The 26,858-nt window shown below is 37.1% G+C and overlaps 3 protein-coding genes across 4 annotated transcripts; 2 read left to right on the top strand and 1 right to left on the bottom strand.

Moving 5' to 3' along the window:
- The first annotated feature begins 2,762 nt into the window (after positions 1-2,762).
- Positions 2,763-6,909, top strand: LOC107567909 (ras and Rab interactor 2-like). Its single transcript, XM_016253695.1, has 7 exons — positions 2,763-2,803; positions 3,344-3,983; positions 4,058-4,556; positions 4,650-4,958; positions 5,662-5,793; positions 6,020-6,186; positions 6,278-6,909. Exons 1-7 carry the CDS (start codon positions 2,763-2,765, stop codon positions 6,590-6,592), a joined length of 2,103 nt encoding a protein of 700 aa, XP_016109181.1. The 3' UTR covers positions 6,593-6,909.
- An 878-nt stretch (positions 6,910-7,787) lies between these two features.
- Positions 7,788-17,031, bottom strand: LOC107567923 (dipeptidyl peptidase 3-like). Of its 2 annotated transcripts, none has more exons than XM_016253724.1 (18): positions 16,954-17,031; positions 16,224-16,524; positions 16,055-16,144; positions 15,825-15,962; positions 15,661-15,735; positions 13,663-13,750; positions 13,398-13,531; positions 13,153-13,283; positions 12,966-13,024; positions 11,934-12,128; positions 11,745-11,857; positions 11,550-11,642; positions 10,613-10,675; positions 10,390-10,514; positions 10,178-10,298; positions 9,910-10,089; positions 8,651-8,813; positions 7,788-8,527 (listed from the first exon to the last, which is right to left on the bottom strand). In XM_016253724.1, the coding sequence occupies exons 2-18, from the start codon at positions 16,491-16,493 to the stop codon at positions 8,385-8,387; spliced, it is 2,181 nt and encodes a 726-aa protein (XP_016109210.1). In that variant the 5' UTR covers positions 16,494-16,524; positions 16,954-17,031; the 3' UTR covers positions 7,788-8,384. The 2 variants fall into 2 exon arrangements, with proteins under 2 accessions (XP_016109210.1, XP_016109211.1); XM_016253725.1 differs by lacking the exon at positions 16,954-17,031 and adding an exon at positions 16,682-16,853.
- A 1,582-nt stretch (positions 17,032-18,613) lies between these two features.
- On the top strand, positions 18,614-26,766 carry hif1al2 (hypoxia inducible factor 1 subunit alpha, like 2). The gene is made up of 15 exons (XM_016253726.1): positions 18,614-18,671; positions 19,221-19,544; positions 21,490-21,731; positions 21,807-21,937; positions 22,024-22,108; positions 22,205-22,281; positions 22,368-22,543; positions 22,639-22,745; positions 23,132-23,279; positions 23,373-23,560; positions 23,649-23,722; positions 24,205-24,452; positions 24,547-24,619; positions 25,529-25,646; positions 25,720-26,766. Exons 2-15 carry the CDS (start codon positions 19,444-19,446, stop codon positions 25,983-25,985), a joined length of 2,034 nt encoding a protein of 677 aa, XP_016109212.1. The 5' UTR covers positions 18,614-18,671; positions 19,221-19,443; the 3' UTR covers positions 25,986-26,766.
- The last annotated feature ends 92 nt before the right edge of the window (positions 26,767-26,858 follow it).

The raw sequence follows: 26,858 nt of genomic DNA, 5'->3' as shown, positions 1-26,858 counted from the left end.
TTATACTTCATAAGGAAAGTTCACAATTTCATAGGGAAGAAATACCTAGCGGGATACACCCAGAGAGACATAATAAGTAATAGAGTTGAAGATTCAGGTTTGAGCTGGAAAGTCATTAAACATAATATTTGAAAATATTTTCGTCAGATTTGATAGAATATGAAAATAATGTGAAATCACACGCGTACACAAAATTAGATTAAAAAAAAAATATAAAAAAAAAAAAATATATATATATATATATATATATATATATATATATATATATATATATATATATATAATATTTTTTTCCTCGTTATATTCGTGTATATTGTTTGTCACAACAACGCATGCGCATAACCAGGTATGCAACAACTTATGAGATCTCTCCCCTGGAAAACACATGTGTGGGAAGACGAAACATGGATAGTGTGAATCAGTTTCATACAGACGCCTCTAGGCATCTTTTCAAGCGTGTGGAAAGGGAAATAACAAGCAGCATTCACTTATATATTTCCTAAACTTTCCACATTTCCAAAAGCAATTCAGAGCATTTGTTTGGATCTGATCATTTGGGTGGTGTAGTTTGTTCTTTTTGAATAACAGTGACTGATCAACAGAGGTAAGTGACTCTTCTTCTCTGTAGCTTTTAAATAGACTCATGTGTTTGGTTATGACTATGTTTTAGTGCCATGTGACATTTACATTACAGTAAAATATTAACCTTCTTCAAAGAGAGATTGAAGTTTGTGCTCAGTCACGAGGCGTGAGTAAGATGCAGATTTGGGGATTTTTTTAATAATGAAGATTGTGTTTGATGACTTTTGACAGATGCTACGTTATTGAACAAATAACAAGAGACACGATTTATATGTACTCTCTCTCTAGACCTACTAATGTTATGAACTACGATGTTATTGACTACTAATTATTATTATTATTGATGAATTATTAGCGAATTACTATTCGTGAATGATATTATTCTGGGCATACATTTTCTAGCTTTCAAGTCTCCAATATGACTGCGGCTCATTTTTAAATAAAAGTACTATACTGTGCCATGTTGTAAATAAAAAGATATATATCCACTGTATTTAAATATAGTGCTGTAATACTGTTACAGCTCCTGAAAATATCTTGCTCAGGCAACTATTTAAAAAACCTCAGCCTGCATTACAAAACAGAGATAATAGCAGCTCCTTCCCAGTGCATACTTGAAGGCTTCTTTCTCACCAGTCTGGACTTGCTCTGCTCATGCCGAGACTCCAGTAAATGAGGCAGCAGTTAATTCAGAGCTCAGATGGACAGGACTGCAGCTTACACCCTGTAGTTTTCCATTTACCCCACACATATTCACCATTGGAATGGTCATCTTTGTTCTATGTTTTGTTCAGCACTTTGGTCAGCCGTGCTTGCTGTTTTTAAATGTGCAATATAAAACAAACTTGAAACTACATAAGAATGTTCAAGGTGCTGAAATTTAAATTTTTTTTTTAAAAGTCTTCAATCTCTTATTATTTCTTATAAAACAGTGAAGCAATTTTATTTTAAATATTAATATTTGAAATACCTTTGTGAACCAAATCAAAAGTAGTGTACCAATTCAGAAATCAATTTGGATGTTATGTGACTAAATATATTTATTTGAAATATCCCACATTAAAAAATTTGATGAAAAAGGCCCATTTCGTTCAGGTAGAGTAATAGAGTAACCTTTAAAAAAACATGTTTATAAAACATTGTCAAAAAGTTGATTTTTGAAAGAAAAAAATGAAAATTACTAAAGTTGTGTACACTCATGTATTTAAGGTGCAAGTATTTTGTGTTTACACCAATAGATTATGTATTTTTAAAGATTTCTCCTTTTTTATCATTTTTATTTATTATTGACCCATAAGCAGACTTATTAAAATAATATGATAAACTGTTATTAAAGACATGTCTCGGGATTAAATCTGAATAAAGTTACTCATGAATCTACAACATTCAGGGGGCTATTTGCCAAGGAACCAAATGGTCCCTTGAGAGGAAAGTTTTAATATAGCACTTTATTAATATAGTTTTTTATACTTGCAGTGGGGAAAATAATTATTTGATCCCCTGCTGATTTTGTAAGTTTGACCACTTACAAAAAAATTAAGGGTCTATAATTTTTATGGTAGGTTTACTTTAACGGATAGAGACAGAATATCAACAAAAAAATCCAGAAAAACACGTTATATAAAGGTTATAAATTGACTTGCATTTCAGTAAGTAAAATAAGTATTTGATCCCCTACCAACCAGCAAGAATTCTGGCTCACACAGATTGGTTACGTGCCCAAGTGGAACACAGATTAGTCCTGTCACTTTAAGAAATTACTCCTAATGTCATCTTGTTATGAGTATAAAAGAAAACAGTCCATAGAATGTGTATCTTCCATTCAAACCTCTCCCACCACCATGGGCAAGACCAAAGAGCTGTCAAAGGATGTCAGAGACAAGATTGTAGATCTGCACAAGGCTGGAATGGGCTACAAGACCATCAGCAAGAACCTTTTTGAGAAGGAGACAACTGTTGGTGTGAATATTCGGAAATGGAAGAAATACAAAATAACCATCAATCGCCCTCTGTCTGGTGCTCCATGCAAGATCTCGCCTTATGAGGAAAGGATGGTCATGATAAAGGTGAGGGATCAGCCCCAAACTACACGAGGACCTTGTTAATGATCTTAAGGCAGTTGGGACAACAGTCGCCAAGCAAACCATTGGTAACACACTATGTTGCAATGAGTTGAAATCATGCAGTGCCCGCAAAGTCCCCCAGCCGCTCAGTGGAATAAGTAAGCCTCTGTTGCCATAGCAGCCTTTGGCTCTTGCCAAAAAGTATTCCATACTGGCCCACACAGAGTCAACCTGCTACCCAACCTCACTCAGCTAGTGAACAAGTTACTTTAGTGTTAGCTTTAGAGACTAGAATGTTCATTATGTAAGATGCATCAGTGAAGTTTTGAAACAATCATTCACTTTCACTTATTTTATTTTCATTATTATTATTTTTAACGGAATTGGACAGATTCTCGTAATGATAAAACGCCTTTATTACACACTTCTTGAATTTAATACTAATTGCAGTACCTCTTCACTTTCCGTAAAGTTTGGTATAAATGACGCTTCTGTTGTGTCATCTTTAAGAACAATGCAAGTGGTGTGTGTTTTACACTTAATATTTACTTTAAATATTGAAGATTAACCTAAAGTAAAATAGAGGAAGTGTAGTACCCAGTATTGGCCAATATAATTCCAATAATTTATATAATAATTACCAAAAAATTCTAAAATCAGCCAATAACAGATATACTCCGGTTATACTGTTATTTTAGAATTCGTAAATGTCAGCTAATATGTATCATAAAATATGTTTCCCCTGATCTCGATGCTCTTCTGTATTCAACAGAGTTCTGGAGTTCCCACTTAAATGTCCGGGGTCCTCGCAATGAACCTCCTGCCACTGACAAACTCTTGCCTCCAAGTTCAAGCCCACAAAACTGCCCATCAACGCCCATCAATCCAAACCCCACCCCGTTCCAGGAGCTTTGTCCAATCCAGACACGGAGTCCCTGCGAGCTAGATTACAGGGGAGGCAAAGGTTTATGTTTTGTCAACCCTCTTTTCCTACAAGACTACCCAGGTCGCAACGCCATGCGCAGGCGTCATCATTTCAAAACCAGCGTCAAGGTTCGTGTCTCCACTGAAAATTCCAGCCCCTTGTCGCCCCCTGTCCTCCCACCACCTCCACCGCCGTTACTGGCTAAAGCCAAATGCAAAGCCAGATTGAAAGCTGCAAAGCAGATGACCCCACCTGTTGCAGTTCAGGCCAGTGAGGAAGCTATCAAAAAGACTGTGGAGGAAGCCACGGACTACATGCAACCTTGTGAATCATCACAGAAGAAAGCCAAGGTCACCTCTACTCTTTCTCCCACCGCTGAAGAAGATGACTATCAGATGCCTAAAGCTCAGAAGGTACAGAACTGATTTTATGGGACATTTTAGTTTAATTTCTGAGTTTTTAATAACTGCCTCTTTGCGTTTTTCAGGCCCAGCCAAAAATCCTGGAGCAGAAAGGACAGGAAGAAGATGAGGAGGAAGAGGATGAAGGACTTGTGCTGGAACAGCGACATGCTCCGTCTCTCAGTGAGCTGGACAGCAGCAGTTCCCTCAGCAGCCTGGACGAGACGGAGAGTCCCGAATGTCCTCCCCTTGTAGGAGGCACTAGCAACCCTGTCATGCAACCTCCCAGGAAGTCCATGTCTGCTCTGCGCAAAATGAGCGCCGCCTTCATATCCTTTTTCGCCCCAGAGAAGCGAGTGGCGCGGATGGTGGAGGACCTGTCTCGTGACCGTCGCATGGCATTTGGCGCTCTGGTACAGGACTTCCTGAGGCAGCAGAGAGACGCGCTGAAGCCCCATTGCTTGACCTCTGCTGTACAGCTGCTGCAGGATTTGCGTCTCTTCATCAATCAGGCCAAAGATTTCCTCCTGGAATGTGACGAGCTGGAACCTCCAATAGAAACTCTTTTGACTGAGAATGAAAAAGGTATTTAAGTCTGTGTGATTTTGTTTAATAATGTTGTCTGTATCATTTCACCAAGTTAAATGTTGAAATACCTCTATGTCTTCCTGTGTGCAGACCAAGCACTGGAGAAGGCCATGTTCCGCTGTGTGCTGAAACCTCTGAAGCCTCAGATTGATGCGGCTCTTCGGACCCTGCACAAACAAGATGGTTCCTTCCAAAGAATGATGGACAGCTTGCAAAGGGCCAAAGGAGCCTCACCACAGAAGCTCTTTGGGGTTCAGGTGGGCGTTCCTGACGCCCAGGGCATTGAGAAAATTAAGCATAAGCTGACTCTAATGCAGCGGGCGTACTCGCCCATTGACAAAGTGCTGCTGCTCTTGCAGATCTGCAAACTCATTTACAAAACCATGAAAAACAAATCAGGTAAGGAGTTCTGGAATAACATTGGTTAATTTGACATGTGTTGATGTATTCTCGCACATACACTTCTATTCATAAGTCTGGGGTCAGTAAGATTTTTTAAAAACGTAAGAATTGTCAAAAATACAGTAACATTTTGTGTAATATTATTACCATTTAAAATTCTGTTTGAATATATTTTAAAATGTAATTCATTCCTGTGAAGTCAAAGCTGAATTTTCAGCAGTCATTAATCCAGTCTTCAGTGTCACATGATCCTTCAGAAATCATTCTAATATGCTGATTTGCTGCTAAAGAAGCATTTCTTATTATCGATGTTGAAAAGAGTTGTGTTGCTTAATATTTTTGTGGAATCAGGGATGCATTTTTCACAATTTTTTAATAAAAAAAAAAAGTTCAAAAGCATTTATTAGAAATCAAAATCTTTGTAACATCATACATGTTTTTAATGTCACTTTTGATCAATTTAATGCATCCTTGCTGAATAAAAGTATTAATTACAAAAAATCTTACTCATCCTTAACTTCTAAATGGTAGTATATACGTGTAGGTGTAACCAATAGGGATGCACAATATACTGGTACCATATTGATAATTGACATATTGGTCGATATTGCATATTGAATTGTACATGCTCATTTCTCACATTTTTACAATTAGATTACCTTAGCCATCATCTAACGTTAATCTATATTCTTAAAAACAGGGCAGGAATTTGGTGCAGATGACTTCCTCCCTGCTCTCTCATATGTGATGGTGCTGTGCAATATGCCAGAGATCTCTCTGGAGGTGGAGTATATGATGGAGCTTTTGGAAAGCTCTTGGCTTACAGGAGAAGGTGCGGACACAAACAGCTCCACGTACACTGCGCTTAGATTTAGTTATGAATTTTGAGTTACACAGCTAATCAATACATGAATATATGTATATATATATATATATACCTAACTTTTATATTTTTTTACATTTGGTAAACTTTGAGTGTGAGTGTTATCCTCTTACCCAAACTCAAGTTTTCATTCTGTAAAGCCTGTGATAATTATTTATTATTAATTCTCTTGAAGGGGGTTACTATCTGACAAGTGTCTATGCCAGTCTGAGTCTGATTCAGAGTCAGCCGGAGGATGTGCCACTCAACGGCCTTACAAACCAGGCCAGAGTCTCTCTGAAAGAATGGAGCCGGCGTCGGAGCAACGAAACCACAAGTCAGAAAGACAACAAATTGCACCAGGTCAGATACACTGGTCGAACAAAGCACATCTACTCTATCTGAACTGTGCAAGTATAGTCCAAAAAAAACAAGTTTTGTTTCTGTGCTACAGAGGTTTATAAAGGTGCTGTTTCAAGATGGCGACAGTAGCTTGGTAAAAACTCTCATGTGGAAGACTGCGCTCAACGGTGAGGCTATGGCTCAGCTCTGTGCTGTGAAGTTTGGAGTGGACCAGCCGGAGGATTACAGCCTGTACTGGAGGAGAGACAGGGTGTTAACGCCTCTCCCGCCTAATGCCCAGATTCAAGACCTGCAGAGCATGGGCATGAGTGGGGTTCCTTTTATTTATCAGGCATCCAGTCAGGATGAAAGGTCCCAGAAGCTGAACAGAGGGAGCGCAGTGGATCTAACAGAGGCGGCTTCATAATATGGGACTTTTTCAGATGTCACACATCTGTAGGTCAAAGCAATTCTGCATTTTATGCAGCATGCCTGATTTGTCAAAGAAAGGCTGATGAAATAATAATAATATCCTCGTAATGGAGCTCAGTAACCATTTGAGGTGTTTTCCACTGAATCTATTTAATGTTGACTGTAAGACTAGATTACACCTTTTGGCATCCATGGAACCTTTCCATTACACAATACGTTCTTCATAGTAAAAATGATCTTTAGTTTATGAAAATGTTCTTCACACATTAAGAAAAAACTAGTTTTTTTTCTTTGGGGAACCAAGGATTCTTCTATGGCATTGCTGCAAGCCCCCCTTTTAGAACCTTTATTTTTAAGTTTGTAGATTTTGTAAGATGCTAAATCAGCCTGTTTAGTGTCGATTGCTGGTAATTATTGATTGTGTTTAGCTGGTGTTGTGTGATATTTCATTGGGCTAAATTATTAAGCATTTGCTTGTGTTATATTGCGTTTAATATTCTTATAGGTTGGTTATTAATGACTGGATTCATTACTCCAACTCTGTTCTCAGATGTTTGTTTTTTTCATTTGAGTCTTTTCTAATGTAAAATGTAATTTACCAATTATGGAAATATCTCATTTATGATATGGTCAGTATTGAGCTATTGAGTGGATTTTGTCTTATTGTTCATCTTGTATTATGATAATATTTATATGAAAGTCATTGCACAAATGTTTTGGTATTTTGAAAGTAAAAGACAATAAAACACCTTCAGAAATAATTGGTTTTATTTGGTAGGGGCTGTTGGTTTTCGCCATCCAGACTGAACACTGACAACATATTTTGAGAAACCAAAATTCCTTTAAACCAGTGAAGAATTTATATTCTCGAGAACGAATGCTAAGATTTCTTCTATATAACACTGAAACAGCAGATGAACTCTAGACTAGATATGATCCAAAAGTGGCACAGAGTGTGTTTCCATTTGAAAGTAATTTGAGAAAGTGTGTTATGTGTTGCGATTACATAAGTCCCACCCTCACACAGCAAGTTCACTCTTGTCAGCACTTCCACATGCCTGTGTGGGAAGTGTGGGCTGCGGTCTGATTCAGAGTAGGGAACAGAAATTTCTAATTAAAACTAATCAGAGTTGCCTTTGTTTAGAAGTGAATAGATAAAATAGAAAGAAGATCAGTGGGATATTTGGTAGGGGCTGTTGGTTTTCGCCATCCAGACTGAACACTGACAACATATTTTGAGAAACCAAAATTCCTTTAAACCAGTGAAGAATTTATATTCTCGAGAACGAATGCTAAGATTTCTTCTATATAACACTGAAACAGCAGATGAACTCTAGACTAGATATGATCCAAAAGTGGCACAGAGTGTGTTTCCATTTGAAAGTAATTTGAGAAAGTGTGTTATGTGTTGCGATTACATAAGTCCCACCCTCACACAGCAAGTTCACTCTTGTCAGCACTTCCACATGCCTGTGTGGGAAGTGTGGGCTGCGGTCTGATTCAGAGTAGGGAATAGAAATTTCTAATTAAAACTAATCAGAGTTGCCTTTGTTTAGAAGTGAATAGATAAAATAGAAAGAAGATCAGTGGGAAAGGTAAAATTCTAGGTATTACTTGTGTGTGTGTGTGTGTGGTTCTTCCTTCCTCGTACGTGTGAAAGGTTTTATAATCATTACCAGTCCCTTCCTTGTGCACTCTGCAGCCTTTTGTTCATTTCTGAAAGTTGCTGTGGCTCAGTGTGGACTAACACTTGTCTGAGAGGATGTTTCCCACAGCACTGTGCCGTCTCAGCACCAGCAGGACGAGTCCATGCAGGTCATTTCCAGCAGCTGGGCCTCTACCTTCTCGGCATCGTCTGGGAAGCGTTCGACGAAGGATTGGATGAGTCCTGCAGCGCTGCCTTCATACTCAACCAGCTCCACAGCGTCATCTACAACACAAACAGCAGCACTTTATGAACTTATGTATATGTGTCGCTGTGTTACTATGTCTCTGATCCTACGCAAATGGTAAGTTTTCGGTACATGACTAAGGAGGGAGGCTAAACACGAACCTTTGATTTTGGTGTTAGCTTGGACAAACATCTTGCGAGCTTCCTTACGGAGCAGAACCGTCTCTCTGAGGCGCAGGAAATTGTGGGTGCCGTCAGCGGTCACAGCAGAGTAGCCTTCATACAAAGCCCTTCCTCCCTCCACATCAGCTGTGGACTTGTGCACCTTTAGAATAAAGATAATCAGAATACAAACTCAATTGTGACCGTGGACCACAAAACCAGTCTTAAGTCACTGGGGTATATTTGTAGCAATAGCCAACAATACTTTGTATGGTTCAAAATTATAGATTTTTCTTTTATGCCAAAAATCATTAGGATATTAAGTAAAGATCATGTTCCATGAAGATATTTTGTAAATTTCCAACTGTAAATATATCAAAACCTAATTTTTGAATAGTAATATGCATTGCTAAGGATTAATTTGGACAACTTTAAAGGTGATTTTCTCAATATTTAGATTTTTTGCACCCTAAGATTCCAGGTTTTCACATAGTTGCATCTCGGCCAAATTTTGTCCTATCCTAATAAACCATACATCAATGGAAAGCTTATTTATTCATTTATGTATAAATCTCAGTTTCAAAAGATTGACCCTTATGACTGGTTTTGTGGTCCAGGGTCACAATTGGTATTACTAAACATAACCATGGCTATTTGTATTAGTATTAATACAATACAATAATACTACAACTATTAAAGCTCAATTCTGTTCCAAAATTCTGCTCAATTGAGTAAAAAAAAAAAAAAAAAGTTAACTACGAGATAAACTTAAATCTCTTAAAATCGTCATATTTATAATATATATATAATATTTCACAATTATGAGACTATTATGAGAAATAAAGTAGCATTGTGATACAGTCACACTTTGAAAACATGTATTACTTGAAATAAGACAAACTGAAATAGAACAAATAAAATAAACATTTTATTTCAGCTATTTGCCAAGGTAACGTTTTCTCATTTTCATTTAGTTTCACTTGAATACAATCAAAAAATCTAAATGTAAAATAATAATAAAAAACTACATAAACATTAAAAAAACTAATATAAATGACCAACCATTACTAAAATGTAAATGGAAAATATAAAAATAAAAACTAAATCAAAATATTAACTATACTACAATAACACTGATATAGTCACATTATTGTATAATTATTCTAATATTATTTCAATAACAGGAGACTAGTGTATATGGTGCAGTATACAGTTAGCAGAAAGCTAGAGTTCCATTTGAGCCCAGTAACAGTCTGTACCTGCAGTTTACAGAGGAAGCTCTGGATAGCGCTCTTTCCCACTGTGTATGTCTTGCTGCGGTCGAGTGTTATGACAGCGTCTGGCCGTCCATCTGCCCCCGTACACTCCTTCAGACCAACCAGCCCCTCTCCAGCCTCCAGCAGAACCCGCAAAATCACAAACCGGGCCTGCATGTGTGCCTACGACAGCGAGATAGCCAGGATAGCGTTAAGATTGGAAAACAATCAAGAGAAAGAGCAATGATTTCTGCGCATTCCCACATCTCACCTGTCTCCAGCTCTTGCTCTCTGGCGTGTAGAATTCCAGCCCCAGCAGGCCGGCACGCACCATGTTCAGCCAGTTCACATACACAACCTCCTCTGCATCCTCCCCTTCATTCCCGAAAATACTGCCGCATGCACAAATTGCTCAGCATCCATATCTCAACAATTCCAGCTGAGTGAATTCATGCAGAAGTGACTAAACGTTCAGTGACTCACCTGAGCACCTCCTTGTTGAGACACAGGTAGAGACCCACACACTCGGCTCGACACTCCTCATAGGACGAGGCAATGGTGGAGAACTTGCTGTCCCATGTCTCGCTACCCTTGTACCAGCTTGAGATCTGAAATCCAAAATGACCATTTTGTGACTGTGATTCACGATGTACAGTTTATAAGCAGCATAAAGCACAGTGGGGGGAAAAAAACAAAAAAAACTCACCAGTTCTCCTGTTTCTGGATTACGAACAGCAGTTTGATCGAAGTTGAATTTTCCCTTATCATCCTGTTTCAATACAAACACATAAAAAGAAACAGTGATACATTTCTATTTATGAAATGTTCTGAGCTTAATACAACTTTGCTCTATTGATAGTTTGAGCCACAAGTTCAAATAGCAGACACTCTACTAAAAAGACAATTTAGACAACTTAGGGCCAGATTTACTAACAGCTTGCGCCATTGCAAACTGTCTTTTAGCGTTAAAATAGTACTGTCAGGATTTAATAAAGACATGCAGTGAAGAATTAGCGCTGAAAAGGCGGGGACAGTTATTTTTGCGCTGCTCTTAGATACATTTCTATTTATGAAATGTTCTGAGCTTAATACAACTTTGCTCTATTGATAGTTTGAGCCACAAGTTCAAATAGCAGACACTCTACTAAAAAGACAATTTAGACAACTTAGGGCCAGATTTACTAACAGCTTGCGCCATTGCAAACTGTCTTTTAGCGTTAAAATAGTACTGTCAGGATTTAATAAAGACATGCAGTGAAGAATTAGCGCTGAAAAGGCGTGGACAGTTATTTTTGCGCTGCTCTTAGTAGATTGCACTGGTCATTATGGAAATGATCTGGTTGCGTCTGTGTTCTTTAATGTAGAATTACAGAATCCCACCCCCCCCACACATTACGCTAATTAGCCCCGTTTAGTAAATCTGGCCTATAGAAAGCTTTTTGAAACCTTAAAGGTTGACTATTTAAAAACCCTAAAGACACTATAAATGTTTTTACTGTCAGTATTGATCAATATAATGCATCTTTGGTGAACACAAAATTACATTTCTTCCAAGAAAAATCTCCCAAACTTCCCTTTTTAGCACATAAAGCCCACAAGTCACATATATACAGCAATACAGCAAACTGATTGTGCTTCACAACCTGAACAAAGAGCTTCCCGCTGCCGTGACCCAGCAGCTCATGGAGCCCCACCTGCACCTCAAACGAAGGACCCTTCCATTTGATGTACAGGTCCTACAGGAATAAGCCACAGAGGAAGAGTTATTACCACTCAGAGCCTCCATTACAACATGTTTGATTCATTAGAAGTTCACAGACAGCAGTCATCAGTCTTACTTTGTCATTCTCCTCAAGGAAAGTGAGCTTGTCTTTCTGTGTGGCATAAGCAACTGCCAGCACATTCCCAAGGGACACGTTCTTGAAACCTTCTGTCTGTCTGATGTCGTCATCTACAGACAGATAAATGGTTAAAAAAAATCAAACCTGACTGCATATGAAAAAAAAATGTTGGATGAGAGGGCTTACAGTTTGGAATGTTGATTCCTGCAGGGATGCCGCTGCCAGCAAAGGTGAGTACATCCAGAGAGGTGAAGTCTGGCTTGAGGAAGCGGTCCTTCTCAAAGGCTGGAGGCCAAGGCAGCTCTGGTAGTAAGTCTTCAGCCGAGCTCACCAACTGAGCAAAGCGAGCGCTCATGGCCTTGTTCACCACAGCAACAAAACCTGATAGACAAGATGGCAAGTGTGGAGGAGAGAAAGACACTGTGGTCGTAATTGGGTATCTACAAGAGTTACTGGGTTGTTTTAAGCAATTTGTGTGTCATTTACCGTTTTACACTACAGCTGAAAAGTTTGGGGTCAGATTTGAGTTTTGAGTCAGTAGTCAAGTCTTATGTTCACCAAAGCTGCATTTGTTTGTTAAAAAAAATACATGTTTTCTATTTTAATATATTTTAAAATGTCATTTATTCCTGTGATGGCAACACTCAATTTCCAGAAACTCCAGTCTTCACTGTCACCCGATCCTTCAGAAATCATTCTAAAGGTGGGTGACATTCACCGTTTCTTATTATTATGGAAGTTGAAAATAGTTGTGCTGCTTAACATTTATGTGGAATCTGTGATACTTTTTAAAAGATTTTTTTAACATTATACACATTGTTTTTGATGAATGAAATTATTAATTAAAAAAAACAAAACAGTTTTACTGATCTCAAACTTTTAACCAGTAGGGTTTTTTTGCATGTTGGGGTTTTCCACATGATCCAATAATAATAATAATAATAATAATAATAATAACTGATTAAGATAAGGTCATGTCAAACTAATTAAGATCGTCTTTAAAGAAATTCATTTTTTTAAATGAGGCTTTTTTTTTAATTATATTATTTTGATTTTATGTCTGCCAAAAACATGTAATTTTTCATTAGAAAATAAAAATATATTAATTATAGATGAGGTGTTATAGAAGCCATTCTCCTGCATGTATGTATGGCATAATGCATTTTTAAATAAATCTGGGCAAAACAATGGGCGTCATTTTGTCATATTTGGGCTTACCTTCAAATTCACCCCTTGAGCCAAAGGGATCTCTGTAGCTCTCAATAAAACCAATGTAACTTGAAAAATGAAAAAAAAAAATGTTTTAAACAGAAAAAGCATAGAATATATAAGCATAGCTCAACAATGAAACCAAAGATTTAAGGCTTATGTCAACAGCCTGGTCTGTTAAATATAGGTCAGTCACCTCTCCACAATAGGTCCTTTGTCTTTGATCCAATAACGGGACCCTTCTTTATGGGCTTCCACTGAGCCACAGGTGAAACTGCGGATGTACTCCTCCAGCATCCTCTTCTGGTTGTCATTGGCTGCACAATCCTAAAACAAACAACAAAAAACTTTACTAATTCTTTAAAAGGTCATCCTATTCTTTTTACATCCAAAAGTACCAATGAATTAGTGTTTCTTTTTTTAGGTTGAATGTTGTCATACCTTGGCTTTTTCCAAGTTCTGACACACTTTTTCCATAAGAAAGGCATAATCGCCCCTCTTAACAGAGAACACAGCATCCTCAAATTCATGTTTGCCACAACAAACTTCATTCTTTCCCTCAACAGCACAGTTGTCTGCAGATGGGAAGGAAATAAAGGCAATGAGAAAAAATAGTCAAGAGAAGTAAAAAATGAAATGAAGAATAATAGAATGAAATGATAAGTTATTTATATCAAACTGGATTTAAACTGCTCAGTATACTCACCCTTCTCGGCAGATGCCAAACGCACTTCATAGCACTGTTTCCCATCTATTTCAGTCTTGAACAGACGGGTGTTGTAGGCACTCAGGTTCTACAAGGACGATTATTATTGGTAAACTAGTATACTAGAAATAGCTGCTGTCAGTAAGGATACAACAAGATAATGGGTTCAATTTCCAGAACTGATCAAATGTGTACCTTGAATGCAATGTAAGTTACTTTGGATAAAAGTGTCTACCAAAATGCACAAATGTAAATGTAAATTAATTAATAAGTTACAATATGGTTCAACTGGTTAAAATCAGTTAATGCATTAGCTAACATGGACAATAATGTTGCAATACTTTTACAGTATTTATTAATCAAATAATGTATTAATAAATGCGTATAATGTAACAATTTGTTTTCCATATTTATTTTTTTGCACTTGGTAGATGCTTTTATTTAAAGGGTATTTAACATTTTACATGTTTCCAATATGTTCATTCCCTGTGATAAAAACACAGGTTAAAACAAAGTTAAAAAAACAACAACAAAAAGCCATATCAAATTCTTTCAATGATAGCAAAAGCAGGATTTTAAGAAAAAAATTTTTTTTAGATATCTTTATAACTATTTAACATATTTTTATGTTAATGCTTCATGTAACATTTATTTTATGTGTTAATAATAGGGGTGTAACAACGCTCATGTCACAATTCATTCAATACACAGTACTGATCTCACAACACAATACTCTCAATACTTGAAACAAAGCCAAAATAGAGTTATTTTAACTATGACTTCTAACACATATGGTAAAAGGGTAAAATACTATTCATTAAAATGCTCAAATCAGGGGTTCTCCTCCATACACTGGGCAATGGTGACACCAGAACAGTAATATTCATCATTCTGTTTAGCTAAAAATACAGTATTATGTAAGACATATTATTAAATAATTCATTTTATTAATAATAATTAATTAATATGGAAGATCAAATGTGTTACCTCCTGGGTAGGCCTGTCGCAATAATCAATATATCGACTTATCGCGCAATATATGTACATGACCACAATCATTTTTGGTGACACAATATATCGCCCATTATATTTACTTAAAAATTAATGTCACCATGTTTTGTACATTCCACTTGTGCCTTTGTCTTTTGCAGCTTCTCGTACATAACGTGGTGCAGTCATGAGGTGCTAGTTCAAATAAAAAAAAAGTTTCATCTGACGATATGGCCTTGTTTAGGGATCTGTGCCTTTGTGCATACGGACATCTGACTGCTAAGTAGAGATTGTGTTTTTTTAGCAATAGTGTGCACCCTTCATTTACAGAGAAAAGGTCAGGGAAAAATCTGTAGATGGAAAATCTCCATACAATTCTTTGTGCATTTTTCTTTTTTTCTACTTGTTACTTTGCACTTTTTGTTAGAAAATGTTTATTTACTATTTATTTTTTTATATATAGTTTTTAAAATAAGTTTAAGGTATCTAATATTTTGATACTTAATTTCCATGATCTAACCTAAATATTCTTAAAAATTAAAAGTTTGTTGTCATTTGGAAGTGTGTAGGCCTTCTTGCATTATTATTCTGTTACATTATGATTATATATTCAGTGGCATAAAATGGTCTTTAAAATGACAATAATATCGCTTATGGCAATTATTTCTTGGGCAATATATCGCACAACAAAAAGTTGTTACTGTGACAGGCCTACTCCTGGGTTTACCATATTTGATGCTAAATTAAATCATTTTCATTTTGGGTGAATTATACATAATGTTGCATTTTTGTATTGCAATATATATTGTGACATGATATATAGTTACACCCCTAGTTAATATCAAAAAATAAATGATAACATTCTATATGTGTGGATTCCACTGTGGCAACCCCTAAGGGGAGTAGCCGAAACAGAGAGAGAAATAATATTCTATTTGTGACATTAATTCCACACAGTTTTCATATAACTCCAGCGAACTAGCCGGATCTCTCACATGTGCACTATACCTTGGAGTCCAGAAATTTCTGGGCAAACTCTGCGTCTTCTAAGCAGCAGTTCCCTGAGAAGTACGCAGAGATCCCCTAGGAGAAAGGCATTATTAGGTAAAACACCAACCCGAGACTGAGCTGTCCAAAAGTCAGTTTGTATGAATTTTTTTTATTTATTTTACCTTCTCACCCAGACCGAGCTGTTTCAGCTTGTCTTCCAGGGAGTAGAGGGACTCACAGCAGCAGCCCCACAGCGCCTCCATGTCACCAGGGCTCTGTTTAAAGGCCAGACTCTCCCACACCAGAGCCTTGAACTTCTCCTGTATATTAAAATAGGCAAGAATTATCAAACACTAAAACCTTTGGGATATTACATTAAATTCTGATAGAGCACACATGGGACATATTTGACCTTTGGTAGGTTGGGGATGAATTTGGTGTCCCCAAATGACTTGTAGTTCCCCATGTTTGCATAAAGCCCAGCAGCATATACGAGGAAGGCCTGGAAACAGACATAACATTGTTACGACAACGAACACAGAACTGATGTTAACTTTGGTGTTTGTAACAGGTTCCTTCACCTGATACTCCTCTGCGCTCAGTCCAGCTGCAGTCGCTGCTGTCTCCAGCTGCTGTGGCGCCTGAGCGCGGAACATTTTTTGCAGCAGTACGTAGATGTTGGCAGACTCAGGAGACGTCTGAATCAGCACGATCAGGCCACCGTACCAGGATGCCCGAGAGAGGTAGTGTGCATACATTTGCTCTTTGGGAGACAGCAGCCTGAAAGCCTCCCGGCAGTCCAGAGCAGAGATCCCGATGTCATTTGGGAGGTAATACTGAGAGTCCACCATTTCAGTCTTTAGGCAGCTTGATCCCTCTCCACTGAAAATTCACAAAAAAAATGATTAAATATCTTACTATGCAAAAGCACAAAATAACCTGGTTATTATTGGTGATTCACATCTGAACTCTACACACACAGCTAACACATGCCAGTAATTGAGTAGATACTTTTAGATATGTAAAAACGTTAACATACACAGTCAAACGTTTGGCTATAAGGCTGAAAGGTGAATCAGCACTGACAAAGAGAGTTTCTCTTTCACTTCTGGGACTTCAGTGATCAGCTAATACTGTTAGCACACTTGATAGTGCTGGAAATCAGACAATGAGATCCCGTAAATCTGTACCATACAAACATATGTGCGATAATTCACTATCCAGTTATCTTAGCATATATAATAGCGAACGTACGGTTTCTCTTTAAGCGATATCCAAGAGATTATTAACAACATGTTATACAACTTCTACCTGAATTGAGCGTTCAGTCCTGTCAAAACGAGCACAAGCTTCCGAATCTACTTCCGCTACTCATTCAATTGAATGACCCGCCCCTCAGCCAATCAGACGACGGAAAAGCTAACTGACTGGCGTGATAACCAATAGGAACAGCAGGTGAAAAGGTTTCGCGTCGTAGGATTGCAAATGAAATAGTAGTTTTGTCAAAAGCAAATTTAGGAGGCGATTTTTTTGTTTGTGTGTGTAAAAATGTTAACATGCAAATATATGTTTAATATAAAGGAAGCAAGCGTCGATATAGATGATTTCTGCCATTAATGGACTTTTAGCTAATGTTGTTGAAATGAACGTTTATTGTTCACTTAAGTACTTAAGTGGAATTCATTTCCCAGCACTCTAAAATAAACTTTCTGTCAACACAGGAAATTGTCTATTTGCATGGTCTGAACAGCATCTCGACCACCCAGGAGCATGTATTTGTTGTGCTGCTCTGGTTTGCTTTCTCGACAGTCGCAGATGGGAATAGGTCGCCATGCGTTCATTTTAGGTGTGAAATAATGAAGGTGAAAAAGTCCAGCCCAAACAGAGTTTAAATAAACGAGAATAATGGTTAAACCAACTGCAAATAAATCAGTCGGTCAATTTATCTTTTAAACCTTGAAAACTACTTTACTACAATGAGGTAGGTAAATAAACTTAATTAATGATACACAAGTAGTCATTTTTACCCAAGTGTGAAATAGGCTACTTCAAGAAATACAATTTTTAGAATTCAATTTCTGTTCACTATTTTTATAGTATTTTATCATAACAACTGAGCATAACTCCCAAACATTAGAATCAGCACAGTGTTTATTCCGGTGGCACACTTCTAAAGGGTGGGAATGGTAATCAATGTGGAGTCCGGGCATCAAGATGATCCCAGTGGCGCCAGATGAGAAGATAGCAACCTCATTTTTGGAGGTCTGAACGGGTCAAGCACCTGCTGATGAACCGTCACTGGCTTTATTACACATTACACTGGCCTCAGCTTTTCTCTTTTCTTGGTTGGCTGATCTAATAGAGACGTAATGCCAAATGCACAACTTTTAATCAAATGTAATATATTATATATAATAATTGAAAGATTGTACTATAATTTTCTGTTTATTGAGATAATGTGTCTTTTAACACGAATATAAGCAGAATATAAAAATATTTAGATGGTGGTGTTGTGCAAAAAAACAAAAATAAATTGTTAGCAGACTTTACATGCATATATATTTAATAAGTAGTCCGACCAGCGTGCGTTATCCCAGCCAACAAAGATGTGGTTTAGAGCAAGCCAATCACAGAAAGCAAATGTCAATAAATCACATAGATCCAACAGGTCACTGGGACGGCACATCGACTGTTGCCTGTATGTTCATTCTCCTTACTAGAGGAGAAAGAGAACAGAGCAAGGAAATTATTCACTGTAGTTTTTTACATTTGATTTGAATTTCTTTACAGATGCTTGTGATTCCAGCATGGCTCTATGCCACCCAAATGCTTTGAAAAATGGATGCATGTATCTGCATTTCAGAGATAAAGTGAAGTGGGACCGACATGAAAATGAAGATCTCCTCTGCAGTGATACCACCTATGAAATGTATCCTTACATGTTTGAGCATTGAACAATGGACTACTATTACAAGCCCAGACTCAAACATGCTTTTCAGCGATCCATGTGGGGAATGGGTAACTTTAAGGTAATGTTTCAAACATATTAAGGCAACAGATTTGTTAGTTTTGTCATTTGATTTGGGTGTTAAAACTACTTACTCTTTGCTTCACCTGTTCACTAGTTTTTAAATGGCACTACTTGCAAAATGTGACATATTTGTTGTATTGATGGAAGTTAGATATGTTTTCAGGAATGTTAAGAGATTATTTCAAGTGTTTTCTTCTCATTTTAATTTTTAAATATTTACTATGATCTCTGCATTTATTTTTGTGCTTTGTTTGAATTACTGGATTATGTAATGTGTTTTGGTCTGTAGCCAGTGCCACAACCTCTTGACACTATCTGTATTTGTATGATAGTGGCAATTATGTCTTTATCTTAGTTAACTCAGTTCACAGGAAATAAGAAAATATGTTTTTTTTTCATTGCTATAAATTAATGTAGAATGTACACTCTTTTTTTAAACTGGTCATAGTTTTCCTGGAATCATGAGTGGCAGTTATCATTCAAAACCAAATGATTATCAACAAGATCTGAGTTCTCAGAAAAGTAAAAGACCATCTTGTTTTGACAGATGCAAACCTATCGGTGATTAATGGCCAACTGTCACATGGAACATGAGGGGAGGGTCTAAAGGCCTCTACAGAGAAAGTGGTTATAAACATGAGCATGCCCAGAGATTACAGCCAGTTATCTGTGAGTATGTCAATAGCTCATTTTTTGAACATGACCATACGCCACCTGGTAACATGCCTGACATGAGCACATGATCACTTTGAGTCATCTTACATTTTAAAATGACTTCAAAGCATTTGGAAACAGTTAGGGATCAGCTGAGTGACGAGTGCCATGGAAAAGCTAGAAGAAAGCACATATTCATTGAGCAGAAGAAAAGGAGGTGAGTACAAAAACTAAACCTAGTTAATGATAGTCACATGGAAATACAAAACAAATACCCTGTGCATTCAGTCTGCCATTGTTTGAAATATCATTCATTGCTGATTCCATTGAAGCTGCATTTACAATGATATATAAACAGTGGCACTGAATTCATTAGAACTATTCTGAGGATTTGGGACAAAACAAACATACTAAATTATTTAAATACATTTGAACTCATCTTAATCAGAAGAAAAAAACATAAATGCTTAAATTGGGAACTTTCTGGTGGCATGCAAAATCCTTGCTATCATGCCTTTTAGTATGTTTGCACATGTGTGTAATGCCCAAACAGCAAATCTGCTATTTGCAAAAAGGCACTATGCAAAAGTTATAAAGAAATTGACAGTTATTTGCATACCACCGGATAGACCATAACTTTATTTAATTTACCAAAAACTAAACCTAGTCCATGAGAAATTAAAATAGTTTTTGTACAAAACATATATTGCATGTAGACACTCTATATATTTTGAGCCTGCTGTGTGGAAAGATATAGCAAATAACTGAATGAATAAGACATTGTTTGAAATATCATATATTGATTATTCCACTGAAGCTGAATTTACAATGAATGTTAGTTTTTTTTGCGAATGGTGCCAGTACATTCTTCAGAACTAACCTGAGAAGCTGGGACCAGATGCACATATTAAAAAACAAATTTCATTTCATTTTTAACTAATTTGTCCGTTTTAAATCGGTAGTCAAAATGGTTAAAAGGGGAAACGAGCATTTTTATCAAATAAATTGAAATCCTTCTGTTAACATGCCTTTTGCATAGTGCCATTTTACTCAAACAACAAAATGGGCATTTGCAAAAAGGCATGCAAAAGTCATGATACAGAGGAATGTTGACAATTATTTGCATGCCACCAGATATTCCCTAAATATATTTACCAAAAAGTCCCTTCAGTTTTAAGCAATTTTTGTTATTCTTGTTAATATAAATAAAATACAAAAATGATAAAATATAAAATAATTTTATAGATTCATGATGCCAAAATTAGCAGTTGTTTTATCTTTATTTGTTTACCTTATCGGGCAAAAAAAAAAGGAGATTTGAAAAAGTGAATGTAAAAAGCATGTAAATGCACGTGGGGATGTATTCTCAGAAGGCATGACATTACTTCTGTTAACATGCCTTTTGCATAGTGCCATTTTACTCAAACAACAAAATGGGCATTTGCAAAAAGGCATGCAAAAGTCATGATACAGAGGAATGTTGACAATTATTTGCATGCCACCAGATATTCCCTAAATATATTTACCAAAAAGTCCCTTCAGTTTTAAGCAATTTTTGTTATTCTTGTTAATATAAATAAAATACAAAAATGATAAAATATAAAATAATTTTATAGATTCATGATGCCAAAATTAGCAGTTGTTTTATCTTTATTTGTTTACCTTATCGGGCAAAAAAAAAAAGGAGATTTGAAAAAGTGAATGTAAAAAGCATGTAAATGCACGTGGGGATGTATTCTCAGAAGGCATGACATTGTATCAGAAGCTGCAGGCAACTACGCGTGGTAGTGATAAGACAAAGTGACGCGGTCATGACGTCTCTTTTTCTATCAGCACTGGTGCTGCCCTTTGTCTTCAGGGGACATGGTGGCTTTAGAATGTTCCGTTCTCTGAATGACGCTAGTGGAGAATCAGGCCAATAGCAGCATGCTCATACAACCAAAACAATGTCATTTAAAATGTTTGCATCTTTATGGTAAAGACTAGTCCATGAAACATTTAAATGCAAATGTTGTTGGACAAAAGCAGTATTGCATGTAGATGCACTATGCATTCTGAGTCTGGCATGCTGAAAGATATAGCAAAGAACTGATACAGCAAAACAACTTAATTTCAAATGTTTATGTTTTCTGGTTATTCAAATTCTCTAACTTTAAATACAGGGTCTGCACAGAATGGAGAAAAGCACATTCTCGTTTGGCGGCACAGAGCAGGAGGAGAAAGGAGAGTCAGCTGTTCAAGGAGTTAACCGCTCTTCTGCCTCTGGACCCCAGTATGGATGGTCAGCGAGACAAAGCGTCAGTCATACGTCTCACAATTGCTTACCTGCACCTGAGGGATCTCTTGAACACCTTAGACTCCTGTGCACTGTCCATGATGACACAGTCCTCTCCTCCTTCACCAGGTAGAAAGAAAGATGGTTAAAAGTAGAAAAGGGGTTAAAAGAAAGCAAGTTTTCTAAAGGCCGTTGTGATTGTAGGAGTATCGGCTAAATCTCATGAAAGGGAGTTGCTAGATTCTGCCCTCGGAGGGTTTGTGGTTTTGTTGTCTTTGAATGGCAAGGTCATCTTCACCACTAAGGGCATAACTACACACACTGGAATTAACCAGGTGATGACACTAAAACGAAATGAATTGCATGTACTTGGAATCACTTTACTGGCACTTTTAGGTCATCTCAAATGTTTCTCTTCCAGATGGATTTGATCGGAAGGAGTTTGTTTGAGTTCTTGCATCCATGTGATCAGATGGAGGTCAAAGACCTTCTCACGAGACTGATCGGTGAGCACTTCTTGCTGAAAAGACACAAAAATTGACCGCAAGTTTCATATATTTGTGCCATCTGGTTTACGATCTGACTGGTTTCTAATATTTCAGGAAACCGAGGACAGCAAGAATGTGAAGTGTTCCTCAGAATTAAAAGTGTGATGAACCAGAAGCTGACTCCTTGGAAAGTAAGAATCTATTGTTGTCTTTCCATTATTCACAAAAGAGCACACAATCCAAATTGTTTTCACATCTATGCTTTCGCTGTCTGAAGATTATTCAGTGTACTGGAAAGAAACAGTCATCTGTCACACCTGGATCCAGTTGTCTAGTTCTCCAGTGCAGGGTTCTGCCCATGCAAGAGGTCACTGAACTGAATGCAGCGCTGAATATAAGTACGTTTATGAGCGTACACAGCCCAGACATGAAGTTCACCTACTGCCACTCAAGGTATGAGCTTATATATGCTGCTTACAAGTGCAAAAAGCGAAATGTTTTCACCCTCTTTGGGCCGTCTTTATATCTGAAGCTCTTTTTCGGCTCAGGGTTGTGAAGTTGACTGGCTTTCATGACACAGAGCTGTTGGGCCAATCCGTGTACCAGTACTATCATCCATCTGACTGCCAGAAAATCCGCAAGGCACACGTTTACTGTAAGAGGGATATCTTGTCATCTGTTTTCTGCTTTGTATTTCTTAAGTAATGCGTTTTATTATGGTTTATGTGTTATGTGTCATTCCAAACCCATATGACCTTGTTTTTTCAAGTATATTGCAAATATTATGAAGTCAAACTTTTTTGTTTTTATTTTATTGTATTGTTTCATTTAATTTTCATTTATTTTATTTAATGATTTTAATTATGTATTTATTGCAGGTAGGGAAAAATTTATATTTTGTTTTATTTATTTTTTGCAAACCACTTCAAACCAGAAGATAATGGATGACCAGTTTATTTTTTATTTTATAAACTCTTTTGTTTCCTATGGGAGACCCTAACCCTATCTTTTTAATAGTGTTCAAATATCTGTCCGGTACAGTGCTTTCCAAGGGTCAGGTGTCGACTGGTAAATATCGGCTGCTGCACGGACATGGTGGCTATGTGTGGGCAGAGACAGAGGCGTCATTGGTGTGCAACAGTCGTACTGGTGTGCCAGAGAGTGTCGTCTGCATCAATTACATTCTTAGGTTAGAAAATTAGCACTTGCAATGCCAAGGTCAAGGGTTCATTTTCAAGGAAGTTTAATTTTTTTTTTATTTGTTCACTTTGTACCATTGTAGTGGAGTGGAGCACCCCGATTTGACATATTTGCTGAAGCAGACAGAACAACTTCTGAAGCCACGTGACTCCCTTCTCACAAAATCCCAGCCGGCCGCTTTTCCACTGGCCGCAGCCCAGCTAGACAAAAGTGGCCTTAGAACCAAATCAGATGAGCACAATAGTCCTACAACAGCTTTAAACCAAAGAGGTAAAATTAACATGTGAAAATATGACAGGATATGATGTTTCAAGTATTAAAACCAGTTTATCATAATAATGAAATTTTTTTTGCTCAGAAAGTGACATACAGGAAGTTCATGACTGTACAAAGATCACACATAACACAGAAGAGTGCTGCAATTCCAATTGCGTGAGTACCTGTTGTATCAGATGTCAATACCGTAGTACTTTGATATATATACAATGGGACTGAATTATTACTGTACTTATAGACTAAACAGATTTAGGCTGCTGTTCAAAAATGTGGCGTCGTAAGATACTTTAATGTTGCAAAAAGGCTCTTTTATTTGATGAAAAATACAGTAATATTGTCAAATATTATTTCAACGTAAAATAACTTTTCCTTTTGAATATTTTTATATAATTTTATATATAAAATGTAGTTTATTTCTGTGATGGCAAAGCTGAATTTTCATCAGCCATTACTCCAGTCTTTAGTGTCACGATCCTTGTGAAATCATTCTAATATGCTGATTTAGCGCTCAAAACCATTTATAATTATTATTATCAATTTTTAAAACAGTCGGTCACGAACACGTACTGACCCCAAATTTCTGAATTTCAGTATACATATTTATGAAAAACCTTCCTGTGTGCTGTGCTTTACTGTAGGATCTGTGTGAGTTAGACTTGGACAGTCTGGCTCCATACATTCCAATGCACGGAGAAGACTTCTTGCTAACTCCCATTTTAGAGGGGACAGAGGACAGCGCCGAACTAAATATGTGTGGATCATCATTCAATAGTCCACATCAAAAACTGGACCCTCAGCTGCAAAATTCAGAGGGAACAGTCTTTCTTCCTGTAAAGAGTCTTACACATAGCCAACAAAGTGACAGTCATTATTTTCTAACAAACAGGTGTGTCTAATAAGAAAGGTCATTTCCAATTTCAGTAATGCTTCTTTATGCATTCTGCAAACCATTAACACACACTATGTTTATTTTGTTATAGGATTAACGATACTGGCCTGATATCAACACAGCAGTGGAATGAGAGCCTAGATCTTGTAAACAGAAATTCAAAGGTACTGTGCATACAAAATATCTTTATATTACAGTTACTTCTGCTCCTCCAATTTAATTGGCCTGTTGTACTGTCTATTGATTCTGCATAGACTTTATGGAACTATTTCCAAAACTGTACAAAATAAATCCAAAGTGCTGTCATGAAACTCTAGATGGCACAATCCGATAGGTCTAACTCAATCTGACATAATGACATCTTTATTACAAGGCACAGCTGATTGGTTCTTTTTGTATTATCAGCCAATGAGCTTGCTGCTCAACATTCGACATTCAAAGTAGCAGTTGCAGAGTGCTTTAGAAACTCCCCACCTTCCCCAGCTCCACCTGTATAGATCCTCTATGGCAGGGGTGTCAAACTCAATTTCTGGAGGGCCGGAGCCCTGCAGAGTTTTGTTCCAACCCTGTTCCAACACACATACCATGTCGTTTTCAAATAAGCCTGATTAGTTGGATCAGGTGTGTTTAATTAGGGTTGAATCTAAATTATGCAAGGCTCCAGCCTTCCAGGAATTGAGTTTGACACCCCTGCTCTATGGGGTGATTCTTGTATGCTATATATGGGGGTTTTCATATATGTTATATGTGCAGCAGCAGTATTTCTTACATGCTTACAGCATGTTGTGGATGCATTGGAAGTAGCAAGTCTCGGTACTTGCTCTGCCGCAGCAGCAGCAGCATAGCAGATCTATTCCGCAGAGACCAAACACATTAACATCCAAACCCTCAGAGAGTTGTCATGATAGAACTAGCAATACTGTGTCTAAAATGTCTAAATATATATATGATAAAATTCAATATTGACTTAAATATTAAATATTTAAGGAGTATTTTGAGTTGAACAAGCTCTGAAAATACATTGGAAATACAATAAGTTGGCATTAAGTAACTTGACTCATTTCTTCTTCCAGGTTTATAATTATAAGCAGCATAATTATCCACTTTTCTCTACTGAAAATGAGGCATATCATTGGAGAGAGGATGCACTTACAGTTTTGCAACATCGCAACAGAACACACTGGAGCTTTGGTAAGAGATTGGTTCCAGACTATATTTTCTCAATTAACATTTCTCGTTTTACATTTTCCACATTTTCTTCTAGATGAATCAACACCGAGACCATATGGCAGAGACCCAAATACACTTGGAATAAAGTTCAGATCGCTTCCAGAGAATCCTAAGTGCCATCCTCAGAACAGAAGACACCATGCTGATGTAAAAGCGCTCCCAACATCATTGACTCTGCCTGTGTTGAGCGGCTGGGAGTGCGAGGTCAACGCACCTCTTGACCCCACATCATATTTGCTCCAAGGGACAGAAATTATAGCTGTTCTGGACCAAGTGGCCTCAAGAGTGCCTTGGTGCTGATACAAAACAAAATACAGCTCTAACAATGTGCATTTGAATACAATTTATCACTTACATACACTTGGCCTTTAATGCATCTTTATAATAACAACACTTGCTAGTAGTCAACACCCGCAAGCATTGCCTTAGAGTACATTACTAAAACCTGTGTGATTGTGGTAAAGTCTGTTTTTATTCATTTAATATTGGGCTTTTGCACTCCTTTCAGAGGTTACAGTGTTAAGGCCCATTCACAACAAGGGCAATAAACAAGAAAGATACAGTTTTAAACGTCGTTCTAACTCTCTGACAGTAGGGATGTCCACACCACAGCGGTAACGATAACGACAAAGACGAACGATATTGTTGGAATCAATTTTAGAGCGTTTTTGTTTTTCCTGCTGAAGAATGATAAAAATCAGAAGTCAATAAACTTAAGTAGATGACAAAATTTTACCCGCACTTATTATATACAGAACATTATTGCCCGTGTAGACGCTAATATATTTATTGTTCTTGGTGTGAACGGGCCTTTAGTATGGTGTTGCATTTCAATATATTATAGAAACCTTCATAAAAAAAATAAGGATTTATTGTTTGCAGTCACAAATTTGTCTCAATTCACTATTTTTTGTCTTTTTATGTAATGTGCATTTTTTTTTTTACTTTTAAAACTTTTTAATATGACGTCAGAGTGTGTTTGGCACTCTTAATTGTTCCCTTTACATCTTGTTTCCATTTTATCACATGGTATATTATTACTATACCAACTAATTAATAAAGTTTTAAAGTTGTGTTTTTACGAAGCGTCATCTGAATAGTGTGCACTCACATGAGATTAAGACTGTACTCGTAGTTTCATAATTTTCCATAAAAAGTGTTTTAATTATTGTT

The sequence above is a fragment of the Sinocyclocheilus grahami genome, unplaced genomic scaffold, assembly GCF_001515645.1.
Source record: "Sinocyclocheilus grahami isolate Dianchi unplaced genomic scaffold, SAMN03320097.WGS_v1.1 scaffold1196.1, whole genome shotgun sequence".
Taxonomy (NCBI): Eukaryota; Metazoa; Chordata; class Actinopteri; order Cypriniformes; family Cyprinidae; genus Sinocyclocheilus; species Sinocyclocheilus grahami.
This window is presented reverse-complemented; position numbering and strand designations above follow the sequence as displayed.

What these genes read in the sequence shown, in the direction of transcription:
- LOC107567909 (XM_016253695.1), top strand. Translation starts at nt 2,763, where the DNA reads ATGCAGTGCCCGCAAAGTCCCCCAGCCGCTCAGTGGAATAA. An exon ending in AGATGCCTAAAGCTCAGAAG is followed by an intron (nt 3,984 to 4,057) that starts GTACAGAACTGA and finishes TGCGTTTTTCAG; the next exon opens with GCCCAGCCAAAAATCCTGGA. An exon ending in AAGACAACAAATTGCACCAG is followed by an intron (nt 6,187 to 6,277) that starts GTCAGATACACT and finishes TCTGTGCTACAG; the next exon opens with AGGTTTATAAAGGTGCTGTT.
- LOC107567923 (XM_016253724.1), bottom strand. Translation starts at nt 16,493, where the DNA reads ATGGTGGACTCTCAGTATTACCTCCCAAATGACATCGGGATCTCTGCT. An exon ending in ATCCAGAAACAGGAGAACTG is followed by an intron (nt 10,515 to 10,612) that starts GTGAGTTTTTTT and finishes TTTGGATTTCAG; the next exon opens with ATCTCAAGCTGGTACAAGGG. An exon ending in AGCTAACACCAAAATCAAAG is followed by an intron (nt 8,528 to 8,650) that starts GTTCGTGTTTAG and finishes TTTGTGTTGTAG; the next exon opens with ATGACGCTGTGGAGCTGGTT.
- hif1al2 (XM_016253726.1), top strand. Translation starts at nt 19,444, where the DNA reads ATGACTTCAAAGCATTTGGAAACAGTTAGGGATCAGCTGAGTGACGAG. An exon ending in CACACACTGGAATTAACCAG is followed by an intron (nt 21,938 to 22,023) that starts GTGATGACACTA and finishes TTTCTCTTCCAG; the next exon opens with ATGGATTTGATCGGAAGGAG. An exon ending in TGCATCAATTACATTCTTAG is followed by an intron (nt 23,280 to 23,372) that starts GTTAGAAAATTA and finishes GTACCATTGTAG; the next exon opens with TGGAGTGGAGCACCCCGATT.